Below are 11,460 nucleotides of genomic sequence, written 5' to 3' on the forward strand. Positions count from 1 at the left end.
TACTAAGTTTATAATCTGCATGCCTACAAAATAATAGATAATTCCGTAACAATACTGTACCTATATAACACGTATAATACACACTGTGCTGTGAGTCTTAAAAATTATAAATACTTTTTGAAAATGATTTCACTTTCAAGTCACTTCCCGAAACTATTCTAATTTTGGAAATAATTAATATGTTTAGTCGAATAATAGAAAAAAAACATTAATCAATTCTAGCAACACTGATCTGGCATGGTGTCTTGCTTTGAAGAAAGTTGATGTTTTTGTAAATCTATCTATTTGTAAACGACTATACATTTAAAATCTGCGTGTTGTTGATGGTTAAATAAAGATTGCATTAGTTAATCTGAAGTTGTGTATTTGACTATTTATGTGCGTTCAACAATACTGATAATGTAATTGTAATTATCGTGTATAATATTGATCGCGGAGTTACGCTCTAGCACTTGTGTCTGGGTGAAAGAAAAAACACGATAAAATGGATATCCCAGTGCAAATAGCCGTTAGGCTGAAACCACCGAGTCTGGCGGATTCATCACAATGTATATTCAGTAACCCCGTGACACAGATAGTGATTACTGAGAGTGGTCAAACATTTCATGTAAACAGAGCACTGCCAGTGGACTGTACACAAGCACACCTCTTTAATTCCTTCATGATACCGCAGATCAACTGCTTTTTAGATGGATGTGATACTTCAGTGGTTGTGTTTGGGCAAGCAAAGACAGGAAAGACTTACACTTTGTTTGGACCAGGTAAATAATATTTATTTTTCTGTAGTGATTGCTTACTGAACTATTTTCAACTGTTATGATTTCATTATGATATACATTCCAACTTAGACACTGTGCTTAAAGGACAAGCTCGTAGGTGTTTTATAGGAGTTGTGAAGTTTATAAAAATTCAGAAAATTAAAAAAAAATCTTAATTTCTTAATAATTTAATTAACTTGTTTTAGGTTTTGAGTGCATACACAGTGAATGTGATCAAGGAATTGTACCCCGATTTCTATCTGAAATATTTCACAAGCTGAATCAAATGCCAGAAAGAGAATTTATTCTGCACATAACATGGATGCAAGTTGTGAATAACAATATATTTGATGTGCTTGGAGCTGGTCTTGTGAGGTGTTGCAATGTAGAGGAGGCATTCCAGTACTTGCAACTTGGCTGGAGACAAAGGTGTCAGGGAAATAATCACACTGTGTTCACTGTCAGTGTGGAACAGAAGTGGGTCAGTACTAATGGTGTTCTAAACCATAGAATGTCTACTGCAAGTTTCTGTGATCTGGCTGCTTACCCAGAACCAGGGCTATTTGCTTTAGAAAATATTATCAAAGAACTATTAGCTGGCAACCCACCAAAGCAAATTAATTATGACCAGTGCATCCTCACTGCTATGTTACGGGACTCATTTGGTGGCAGAGCTTTCACCTGGGTGATTGGATGTATTAGTACTGAACCAGAAGACTATCAGGACACTTTGAAAACTCTCAATTTATGTTTGTGCTGTAGAGGAATCAAAAATTTTGTGACTGTCAACTTATTTGCTGATAATAATACTCCTGTTTACTCTGAAAAGTCTGTGATGCCTCATGGAGACAACAATTTCAATCTACAATTTGCTACAGCACAGTGGATCAAATTAGTTTCCAATGCAGAAGGACTTTTCAATAAAATTCTACAGTCAAAATCATTATCAGAAGCTGATATTAACCAAGTCAGTGAATGGCTATTTTTAAAAGCTGAGTGTGATGAATGTTTGAATGGTGATGCCAGTGTAGACAACAAAGATGCAAACACAAAGCAAGGCCTACCAAGAATAGCAGAGGACACAGAACCAAGTGAACCAAGTGAGTCTGATGTTGACTCAGACTCAGAGGAAGACACTCATTCAGACACTGTGTTTCAAGATAAACTGGAGAAATTTATGGAATACTTTAGAGAGAAAAATGACCAACTATTTGCTGACAGATGTGAGGAATATTTGAATCATGTTGACTCTGATGATATTACAATATCAGAGTTAAGTGGTTCACAGTCCCTACCTGTCATGACATCACAGTCTAATTCAGGCAGGAGAAGAACTATACAACCTGGTGAAAGTCTGTCAGGGGCTGAGTTAGAATTACTCCGAAAAGTGGCAGCAAAGGCAATCTCTCCTGAATCTCAAAAAATACTTATTGAATCTCACAAAAAAGATGTTGACCCAGAACCAAAGCTTATTGAAAGGGAACTTCTTAAAATGATTGACTCACCAAAGACTGAAGAGATATGTAAAAAGTACAAAATGACAAAGGAAAAGTACACCCAAAAACAAATATTGGCTAGAAAGTTGTCTAAGGAAATTAGCAGCAGCCAGACACAGCTCAAGGAACTGATAAATCTTTGCATTGCCAAAGAGAGACTGATAAGTGATCTGTCTAAATCCATGTGCCATATTCACAATAAGACTTACTCTGACAAACTAGAAAATAGTTTGATTGACCAAGATACTATGAGAGAAATTAAAAGACATGAAACTAATCTCAAGACATACAAAAAACAAATTGAACAAATAAAAAGACAGATTAAAAAAGACGAAAAACGGAAAAATACTTTAGATGTAGAACTTGTTAAGGATAAACTGAAACTAGATGAATTGTCTGATACATCCATAGATGTAAAAGATAGGAAGACAAATTCATTAAAACATTTTACTCATAGGATTACACAACTAGACAGTATTTTGAAAGAAAAGACTAATGACTTGGAGAATTTGGAAATGTCCAAAGAAAAGGAATTGATGTTGAGAAAGGAGATCAAAAACTTACGGAAAACGAGAGAATGTCTGCATGAACAGAGATGTAGCTTGGGACACAAGAGAAAAATATACAAATCTCTATCAGATTCTGAGGTAAATATCTTAATGTTATGTCTATATTTCTGTATGTTCTTTATTTACTTACAAAATTTATAACTAAATTAATCTGTTTCCAGGAACGAAAGTTGCTTGAATGTGAAGAAGCCATTGAAGCAATAGATACTGCAATAGAATACAAGAACAATTTGATTTGTGGTAAATCTCCCTCAGCGTCACTGTCTGATTCCCAAGACAACAAGGACTCGAGGAGTAGGGGCGAGCAGATGTTGATGGCGCGGCTTGACAAGTTATCTCATGATGAAATGAAGACTTTACTTTACAGATATTTTCAAAAGGTTAGATTTACAAGCATTATTTATTTAATCACTAGTAATGTGGTTTTAAATGGGTCTGATTTTTTTTCTTGTTTTATAGGTGGTAGATTTACGAGGGGCTTGTGCAGCACTCGAGGCGGGCGTAGCGGCCGCTAGCGAGGAGACAGCGGCGTGGAGAGCACGCGCTGCCGCTGCTTGGAGACACGCACAACGAGTCAAACCACATGCACATTCCAGGTACTTTATCTTGTAATACCATTATTACTAGTGTCAATTATAACTATATACTCGACTTTTATAATCAGTCCTGTTTCTATTTAATTTCATTTATTAAGTCCTCTTTTAAGAAAAGCTAGGCAGAGGTGTATAAAACACACATACCTACCTGCCTGGTCACTGGTCACGCATCGAACAGGATATCTTAATAAGCAGCTGCCAAGACATTTTAATATCTTAATCCTTATTTTACAGACATTTCCAATCAATACATCGATGTTTGGACGGCGGCAATCCAGAGAGGGCGCTATCTTTAGGCATGACCACCGACTCGGAAACGTCAGATGATGCCATGAGATTAGTCGATCGTATGAAGCAACTCGCCAGGTGCCCTCAGGTATGTTGAATAGAAAAATTACACAACCGTCACAATGTAAAATAGATATATCCGTACTTTCATCATTATTATGGAATGCCCTATGATAGCATCGTTTACTACCATTTTTTTAGCTCATATGACCGTGTAAAAGGACCGTAGTTGCACTCACTGTTATTGCTGTATGTTATTTAGTGTCTGATCAATTTTAATTTGTGTTTTCAGCCGCCTGTTATACCTAGTCAAAACTTGCGACAGCTGATGCCAGCCACAAATCTACCGGTCGCAAAAGTAACGAAGGAAAAGAACAAGCTCATTATAGTGCAACAGAATAAAAAACACTGATATTTGCTTATTATTTTATTGTCAGTATTCAATTCTATCTTCATACTAGTTTTTATGAAATACTTAATGCTGTTATTCGAACTACTCAATATGACTTAGTATTAGATTTTATAGTAGTTTTATTCTACTGTTGCTTCATCACATTTTTAATGTTTCATGTAAATATTTTTTATCGTTAATCGATCACAATGTATTGTAAATATTTTGCCAATAAAGACTTAATTAGTGTATATAAATGTAATAGATTGATAGTTTCGTGATATTTTGTTTGGAACTAAGCAGATGAGATTAGATGAGAAGATTGCTATGACTTAAATAATGTTTAATAAATCTTATTTATCGATATTTGATTGTTTTCTCTTGCTTAACTATAACTAATGGTCCTAATGTTTAGATCATTTGACAGTTCATAATATTTAGTGGAAAACAATATATCCATGCAAAATAGCTAGTCTGTTGAGAATATCAATAGAAAATGGCATCTATCAAAGTAAATGTTTACACGCAGTACATAACAAGGTTGCATATGGAATAAACAATTAGTTAACACTTCGTGTAAACGTTTTCTAAAATATTTTTATACTATGTACAAATTATAAAATTATCTATGGCATTCAATTAACTACCTAAGCCTCATCATTTAAAATTCCAAGGTATACATAATACGCCTTCTGATAAAACAGAGTAATAATGGGTTATGTATAATATGTTCCCACGAAGTTTCTGAAACAAAATAAATATAATTAGTTTTATTATCCCTTCAACTGGCAGCGGCCATTTTTTAATATTTGCGTAAACTGGCAAGGGTCATTTAAAAATTAACGGCTGTTTTGAGTAGTTGCCGAAAATCGAAAAATACGTACGATTTTGTATATTAAATGATATAAAACTATACATTTTTGTAATCTTCTTTAAATTTCCTAACTGATCAATTGGTTTTCTTCGAATTTATAGCAACTAATAAATAATTAAAGATAGTCAAATGTAACTAACTTATATATTTACCCAAATTTTGTTGAAATAGCCTTATGTATAATAAATACAAGGCGTTTCAGTGATACAAATATATTTTATATACAGTTTAATATACCTTTATTACAATTAACACGAATAAAGTATAAGGTTCCATACAAAATTATATTATATTTGTTGAATAAATATCTATCACAAGAGGTGCAAAGTTGAGCGCACGCAGAAATAAAGCGTCGAGTTTAGAATTTTTTTTTGAAAATATTAGGCACTTATATGACTTAATAGCTTAAATTACATCGCATGTAACATATCATCAAACCGTTAGTAAATTTTGTTTGATCCCAGAGTGCACGAGATAAAAACTAAAAGCAAAATTGCAAACCTCTTGACAAATAATAAGAAATGACATGGGTTTGGCGAAACTGTTATTACAATAAAACTGATTACATTTAATAAAATCTGTTATGATAATCATAAAATATATTAATTGTTATAAATGTTGATACGACAAAAACATATAGTCTAGAAGAAAAATATTAAAAATATTATTTCAAAATTTTAACAAAATCGTGAGTTTCAACAATGGATAATGCTATGATAGTATGGATACGCCACTTCAATATATTATTTTTTTGCACAAATTATGTATTAGTTATGAGTGGTATGGACGGTATATTAAATGCAAACTAAAAAAAACAGCAAAATAAACGTTTAATGAAAGACTATATAAAATACGTACATATTTTGAATATAAAAACATTAAAAATATTCGTGCGCCACATCCATATTAACGCAACGTACCGATACTGGCAAGCGACCGGCTCCCGGTAAGGTGGGCACTCGATTGTTTTGAAAACATATTACACACAAATCAAAGCGTATTTAGGCTTGTTTTAAATTAAAATAGCGAGATTATAGAGTAACGTTGCTGTTTTATCACATATCACTAGAGTTTACAATTGAATTTTATTATTAAAATGGGTATGATTCGTCAATACAAAATGTCGAACATTAGTATTGGCAAAATAAATACGCTGAATTTTGATGAAATGTAGTCACTAATGTTCTATGAGTAGTTAAATATACGGTATATACTATAAACTACTTGCCCTTCCATGTTTCTCCTGCACATATGCGTAAACTACGATTATTTTTTATTTAAAACACTCACAGCACAAACACTTCACACTCGGCGCGATAACGAATTTTAAACAATTTATATTGGCCTTCAAGTGCGCTCGTTCGTTGAATGAATAGTTTGTGTGCTGTCTTGCTTTAATTCTTTCGGACTTAGAACTAGCGGAAAAGAGATAAACGTATGTTGTACTATTTAAATCAATGTTTATAATATGTAGTATCTTGCTCACCGGCTCCCGGTCGGTTGCCAGTATAGAGTATTTTGTCTATTACCGGGAGCCGGTTAGTTGCCAGTTGAAGGGTTATGAGCCCCAAAACTTTTGCGCTCCTAAGTACTGATATTATAACTGCAAAAGTAACTTTCTGTCTATGTCTCAACGCTAGATTAATAGTTCACATAGATAACGAGAACGTACGTAAACATAGACAACGCGGACAGAGACCCGGACTTTTTATTCTATAAAATTAAAAGCAATTTATTTCTAGTCGACTAGATAATTGAGATAGACTTAAAAAGTTAAACAAAGTAGTAACATACCACATTCAACTGTTCACTCCTAGTAAGTAGTCTCTGACAGCAGGATATCATTAACCCTGGCGTAATGCTATCATCCTTTTGTAGCTCTAGAAGACCGAAGCGTTCTTTTACTTCCTTATGAAGAGCTCTCTCGACGTGTTTGTTTCTGTACGAGAAAAAGAAGAAAAACGCGTTAGCTATTTATTATATTTCATACAGCGTCACATTAAAAGAGAATGGGTCATGATTTTCCTCTTTTATGTGACATTTTTCGTTGCTACTCCGCTCCTAATGGCCGTAGCGTAATGTTATATAGCCTAAAGCCTTCCTCGATAAATGGTCTATTCAACACAAATATTTTTTAAATTTGAACCAGTAGTTTCTGAGATTCGCGCGATCAAACAAACAAACAAACAAACTCTTCAGCTTTATAATATTTGATTTACTAGAGGAGTTGTGGATAAGGTATGACGTTGTATGTACTTACATGCTATATTCTGTCATTAGTTCTGTAGCTACGTCAAGATTCTTAGCCATGAACGCCACGAGTTCTTCCGCGGGGCACGACGATGGAGTGATAAATTGACCCGTCGGTGATACCATTAAAGGGCCAGCCTCACTGAAATATAAAACTATATTATCGTATTACATAATTATTGGAACTATGAACGGACTAAAAGGACTACGCGTCTTTGACATAGCAAATTATGTGATATGCGATAAATGTGATTTTTCACTTTTCACAGTACAATATGAGTGATTGCAGTTGTTACTCCCTGCCGGCTCCCGCACAGGCCTTTTGAGCCACGCTCACGAACGAAAGTGCACTAGTGCTGCTTGACACTAACTAAATCATCCGGAATATATGAAATCAGCACAATGATACTGATGATGTTTAATCGTAAAATTAGGTCTTAGCTTACGATACTTACGGTTCAACAACTATTTCGTATTTGTTAAGAGATTCTGGTACAGATGGCGGGAACTTATACCCTTTTCCGTAGAAGTCTCCAATGGAAGTGATCAACTGCCTCAAATGATTACAGTACTGTGTTGCTGATACTTTCGGCATAAACTTCCTGGAATTATTTAAACACAATATAAAAAATAAATAAGGTATAATGTGGCTCAGTAGATTCCTAATTATATTTTACTTCAATAAGCTTTGGTAGGAATAAAATATACAGACATAGAGAGTCATTATTGTAGTATAACAAGAATATTTTCTTACCTTCGACAGATATGTATATTTCTAAGAATACCGGATAGAGCTTTTTCATAATTTGGTATCATCACTAAAGCACTATCCTCTTGACTGACTTTTTTAATGAGCTGCAAAGATAAGCCAATATTAGTAGTGTTTCTACTCCATTTGCCATAGACCAGGTATTGCTTATTAAAACCCTGCTCTCTCTAACAAGAGCAGTATTTAATTTGAAATAGACACCAGGCAACTTACTGATAACCATTCATTTCTAACGTCAATTATGTTTAAAAATACATCTCCATCTAAACTGACGCCAGTAAATTGTCCCAGTGCTATGGTTCTGCCTGAAAATAACACATGCCATTTATTATTTGAGGCTTTATAAAGAAAAAATGATTTTCCAAAGTACTAACTACTAACCTTCTAAATTACCCATGATTCCAGAATGCTGTGTTGCCAAAGAAACAAGACTTTGAAGTGCTCCTCTTATGTGACTTATATTCCAACCTCCATCATATTTGACCTGCATTCATACAATGTATGTTTTAATTTTTGCCATGTTTCCAGTTAATACTAAACCAAAATGGTATGTTATAATATATAAGTAAACAATAGTATTGTATTACAATGTGTATTTTTTATAAGGCCTTGATTAGTAGTGGTGTAAATTAGACAAGTGTAGATCTATACAATGTACATCATAATTGATTATTCAAACATGAGTTTTGAGGTTCTGTGTACATTAACAAAGCACAACATAGTTAAAAACAGAGTTGCTTTCTGTCTCTAGGTATGCTTATATCTTTAAAACAGCGCAACCGCTTTTGATGAAGCTTTTTTGAATGGATAAAGCTTCAAAAGGGGAAAGGATTATGTGTAAAATTTGTAAAGGGTTATCGTAAAATATTGTTTTCAGTCAGGGCAGGCTATAAGTTAAATATAAAATACAAACTGATGATGACAATGAATGATAAGTATCAATGTGCATAGGTTACCAACTTCTTTAATACCATAACTTTTGCAAAGTTGGTCTATTAAACTAGTCACTTGGTCTCTGGTCGCTCTAGCTGATTCATATTTTTCCTTTGCCACATTACTGTTTTCAAACACCCATTCCCTGAAAAAACCAAATAGCATTTCAAATTAACTTTTTTTATTAGGAAATATATAATTTATGCAAGGATAAGTCTTGCAGTGACAAATGATTGAATCAGCCTATTTTATTCAGTCCATAATTTAAAGATTAAAGAAAACTAACATACACAATATTATGACTGGCTTTCTTTTCTTGAACCTTCCTCTTCATGTAGGCAGCTTTCTCAAATTCATCATTGTATTCCCGATAAGCTTTTGTGAAGTCTGCTTTGCTGAAAATTTAATGTTAAAATGAAAAATATCTTTATACATTCTATGAATCCTTCTTGTGTCATCGCAATTATTTAGTCCACTGTGCAATTTTTATACATACATACAAAATATCAGGCCTGTTGAGGTGTATAAAGAACACTCATGGTTGCCATTAACAATGTGAGTCCCATGTAATGGGGGAGATCCTATTGCCATTTCCTGGGCACACTATGAAACCCTAGGCAATGACTGAGAAATGTTCTAATTTAAAATAGAGACCAATACCAGTTTATATAAATATAGTAACTTAAGACCTGATGATCAGCAGACAGACACACTACCAGGTGCTACACAAGGGCAGTCATTGCAAACACAGTATGCATTAAAGCAAACTATTGAATAATATTGGTAGTGACAGTAATATTTATACAAAAGTATGAATACCATTGATAAGATATCATATAAGTGAACATAGAACAGAGTACATACCTAAAGTCAGTTTTTTTGGGACTCTTGGGTATCTTATCTACATAAGTTGTTGACATATCACAGGCATTTAAGACTTTGACGACAGTCTCTCTCACATTACTGCCATTCAACTGTATCTTGACCATCTTGAATTCACCTGTCAATGTGATGTTATTCTGATAGATGAAATAAGCTGGAGAAAACAATTGAATGAGAAATATTATATTATTATTGGTATATTGGCTTTGAAAGTTACCTTCAGGCATATCCTTTTGCCGCAGATAGAATGATAGCGGTGGAACTACCATTTTTCTACTAGTCTGCTGCGCTTCTAATAGTGCACTTAGTTGTTGTAGGGAGCTCTCATTAATTTTCTAAAATTAAAAAATATTGTTATCACTTTGATTACCCATGCTTTGTGAATGCCAAATCTTGATCCATAATTTATAATTCAAACTAGAATGATATAAGTTCATGGCTTTTTATTTATTTAAGATAAATTAATATTATATTGTAATGGAATAAACAGCAAAATTCTTACTCTTTGTTCAGGGTATTTTCCAAACAAATCTGGGTGTACACTGAAGTAAAATGGACGCAGCGCAGTAGATACTTCTGCTGCACTTAGAAACCTGCATATTACACCTCTTGCTGGACCACATCTGTAATATACAACAATCTTTATTTAATTACAGTAAACTAGCTCTCCTAAAACTCAAATAAATTATTATTCTATCTTCTTAAACCAGCACAACAACGCACAAAAACAACGACAAAATTAACAGTATACTAATTTATAGCTTTACATTACTAACCTAATTTTTGTTCTGCAATACATTGTGATGATTGACGGTTGGTTTTTTGGATTACATTTATTCTATGGTAGCGGTATTTGCGTATTGAATAACCGGAAATCGATTTTTTCTTTGTTAACCACTACATTTTTTGGTGACCCTGAACTCTGTGTTTAAATTATAAAATTATGACAGTGACATTGACAGCTTTGACAGTTGAAGTACTTTGGTCCGTTCAGAAATTAGATTGACATTTCCGATAATCTCACTTAACAAAGGATCTCGTTAATAGGGCTTCTCGGGCTTTAGAGGGTAACCGCCTTAAATAAATTAGAATGATAGGTAAATAATTAAAAGTAAATGTCTCAGGATAACTTAAGGTGCACCTAGATTGTTAATAAAATTCGCCATAAATATTGCACAGTATAAAAATACTGCATAATAAATAAACCATAAGCGGTGAGTTATAATGTGCAGTACTGTATATTGTGCAATCAGCTTTATAATATTAGTATAGATATTACTGACCATAATGGGCGACATAACACAATGCAATGGGATTCCAAATAAAACTAGTCTACGACACCGTTACAGTTCGCAAAATTTTCTGTGTAGACGTATTTTATTAACACTTACTTATTTAAAATAAAAGTCGCATTAGGATAAAGCATAAGGCTATGATTGTGAGCACTGGCCCTTCTAAACGCCTTAAATCGTCAAAACATAAATTGAAAAATCAGACTTACTATCGTAAATCGCAATTTTTTTTGCGTGAATTGCTGACAAAGTGAAGTCACTATACCTACTGTATGACACTAAAGAATTTTTAGTGTTAGGTATAGCCAGGGTTGGACTTTGTACTATAATTATAGTATTTATACTATAATTTCGCCCATTGT

General features: G+C 33.6%; 2 protein-coding genes across 3 annotated transcripts; one reads left to right on the forward strand and one right to left on the reverse strand.

Moving 5' to 3' along the window:
* Positions 1 to 232: 232 nt before the first annotated feature.
* Positions 233 to 4,464, forward strand: cos (kinesin-like protein costa). The gene is made up of 6 exons (XM_076118097.1): positions 233 to 761; positions 965 to 2,901; positions 2,985 to 3,203; positions 3,283 to 3,419; positions 3,654 to 3,795; positions 4,000 to 4,464. The coding sequence occupies exons 1-6, from the start codon at positions 485 to 487 to the stop codon at positions 4,117 to 4,119; spliced, it is 2,832 nt and encodes a 943-aa protein (XP_075974212.1). The 5' UTR covers positions 233 to 484; the 3' UTR covers positions 4,120 to 4,464.
* Positions 4,449 to 10,758, reverse strand: LOC142975322 (T-cell activation inhibitor, mitochondrial). 2 transcript variants are annotated; one of them, XM_076118098.1, is made up of 13 exons: positions 10,583 to 10,758; positions 10,309 to 10,429; positions 10,024 to 10,141; positions 9,789 to 9,924; positions 9,215 to 9,319; positions 8,952 to 9,069; positions 8,373 to 8,475; positions 8,205 to 8,296; positions 7,977 to 8,077; positions 7,678 to 7,824; positions 7,233 to 7,364; positions 6,767 to 6,911; positions 4,449 to 4,842 (listed from the first exon to the last, which is right to left on the reverse strand). In XM_076118098.1, exons 1-13 carry the CDS (start codon positions 10,603 to 10,605, stop codon positions 4,756 to 4,758), a joined length of 1,428 nt encoding a protein of 475 aa, XP_075974213.1. In that variant the 5' UTR covers positions 10,606 to 10,758; the 3' UTR covers positions 4,449 to 4,755. The 2 variants fall into 2 exon arrangements, with proteins under 2 accessions (XP_075974213.1, XP_075974214.1); XM_076118099.1 differs by lacking the exon at positions 10,583 to 10,758 and having other exon boundaries at positions 9,789 to 9,943; positions 10,309 to 10,329.
* Between the last annotated feature and the right edge of the window lie 702 nt (positions 10,759 to 11,460).

Source organism: Anticarsia gemmatalis, chromosome 9, assembly GCF_050436995.1.
Source record: "Anticarsia gemmatalis isolate Benzon Research Colony breed Stoneville strain chromosome 9, ilAntGemm2 primary, whole genome shotgun sequence".
In the NCBI taxonomy this organism is placed as follows: domain Eukaryota; kingdom Metazoa; phylum Arthropoda; class Insecta; order Lepidoptera; family Erebidae; genus Anticarsia; species Anticarsia gemmatalis.

What these genes read in the sequence shown, in the direction of transcription:
- cos (XM_076118097.1), top strand. Translation starts at nt 485, where the DNA reads ATGGATATCCCAGTGCAAATAGCCGTTAGGCTGAAACCACCGAGTCTG. An exon ending in AAACCACATGCACATTCCAG is followed by an intron (nt 3,420 to 3,653) that starts GTACTTTATCTT and finishes CTTATTTTACAG; the next exon opens with ACATTTCCAATCAATACATC. An exon ending in AACTCGCCAGGTGCCCTCAG is followed by an intron (nt 3,796 to 3,999) that starts GTATGTTGAATA and finishes TTGTGTTTTCAG; the next exon opens with CCGCCTGTTATACCTAGTCA.
- LOC142975322 (XM_076118098.1), bottom strand. Translation starts at nt 10,605, where the DNA reads ATGTATTGCAGAACAAAAATTAG. An exon ending in AATATACATATCTGTCGAAG is followed by an intron (nt 7,825 to 7,976) that starts GTAAGAAAATAT and finishes AAATAATTCCAG; the next exon opens with GAAGTTTATGCCGAAAGTAT. An exon ending in CTAATGACAGAATATAGCAT is followed by an intron (nt 6,912 to 7,232) that starts GTAAGTACATAC and finishes TTTCTCGTACAG; the next exon opens with AAACAAACACGTCGAGAGAG.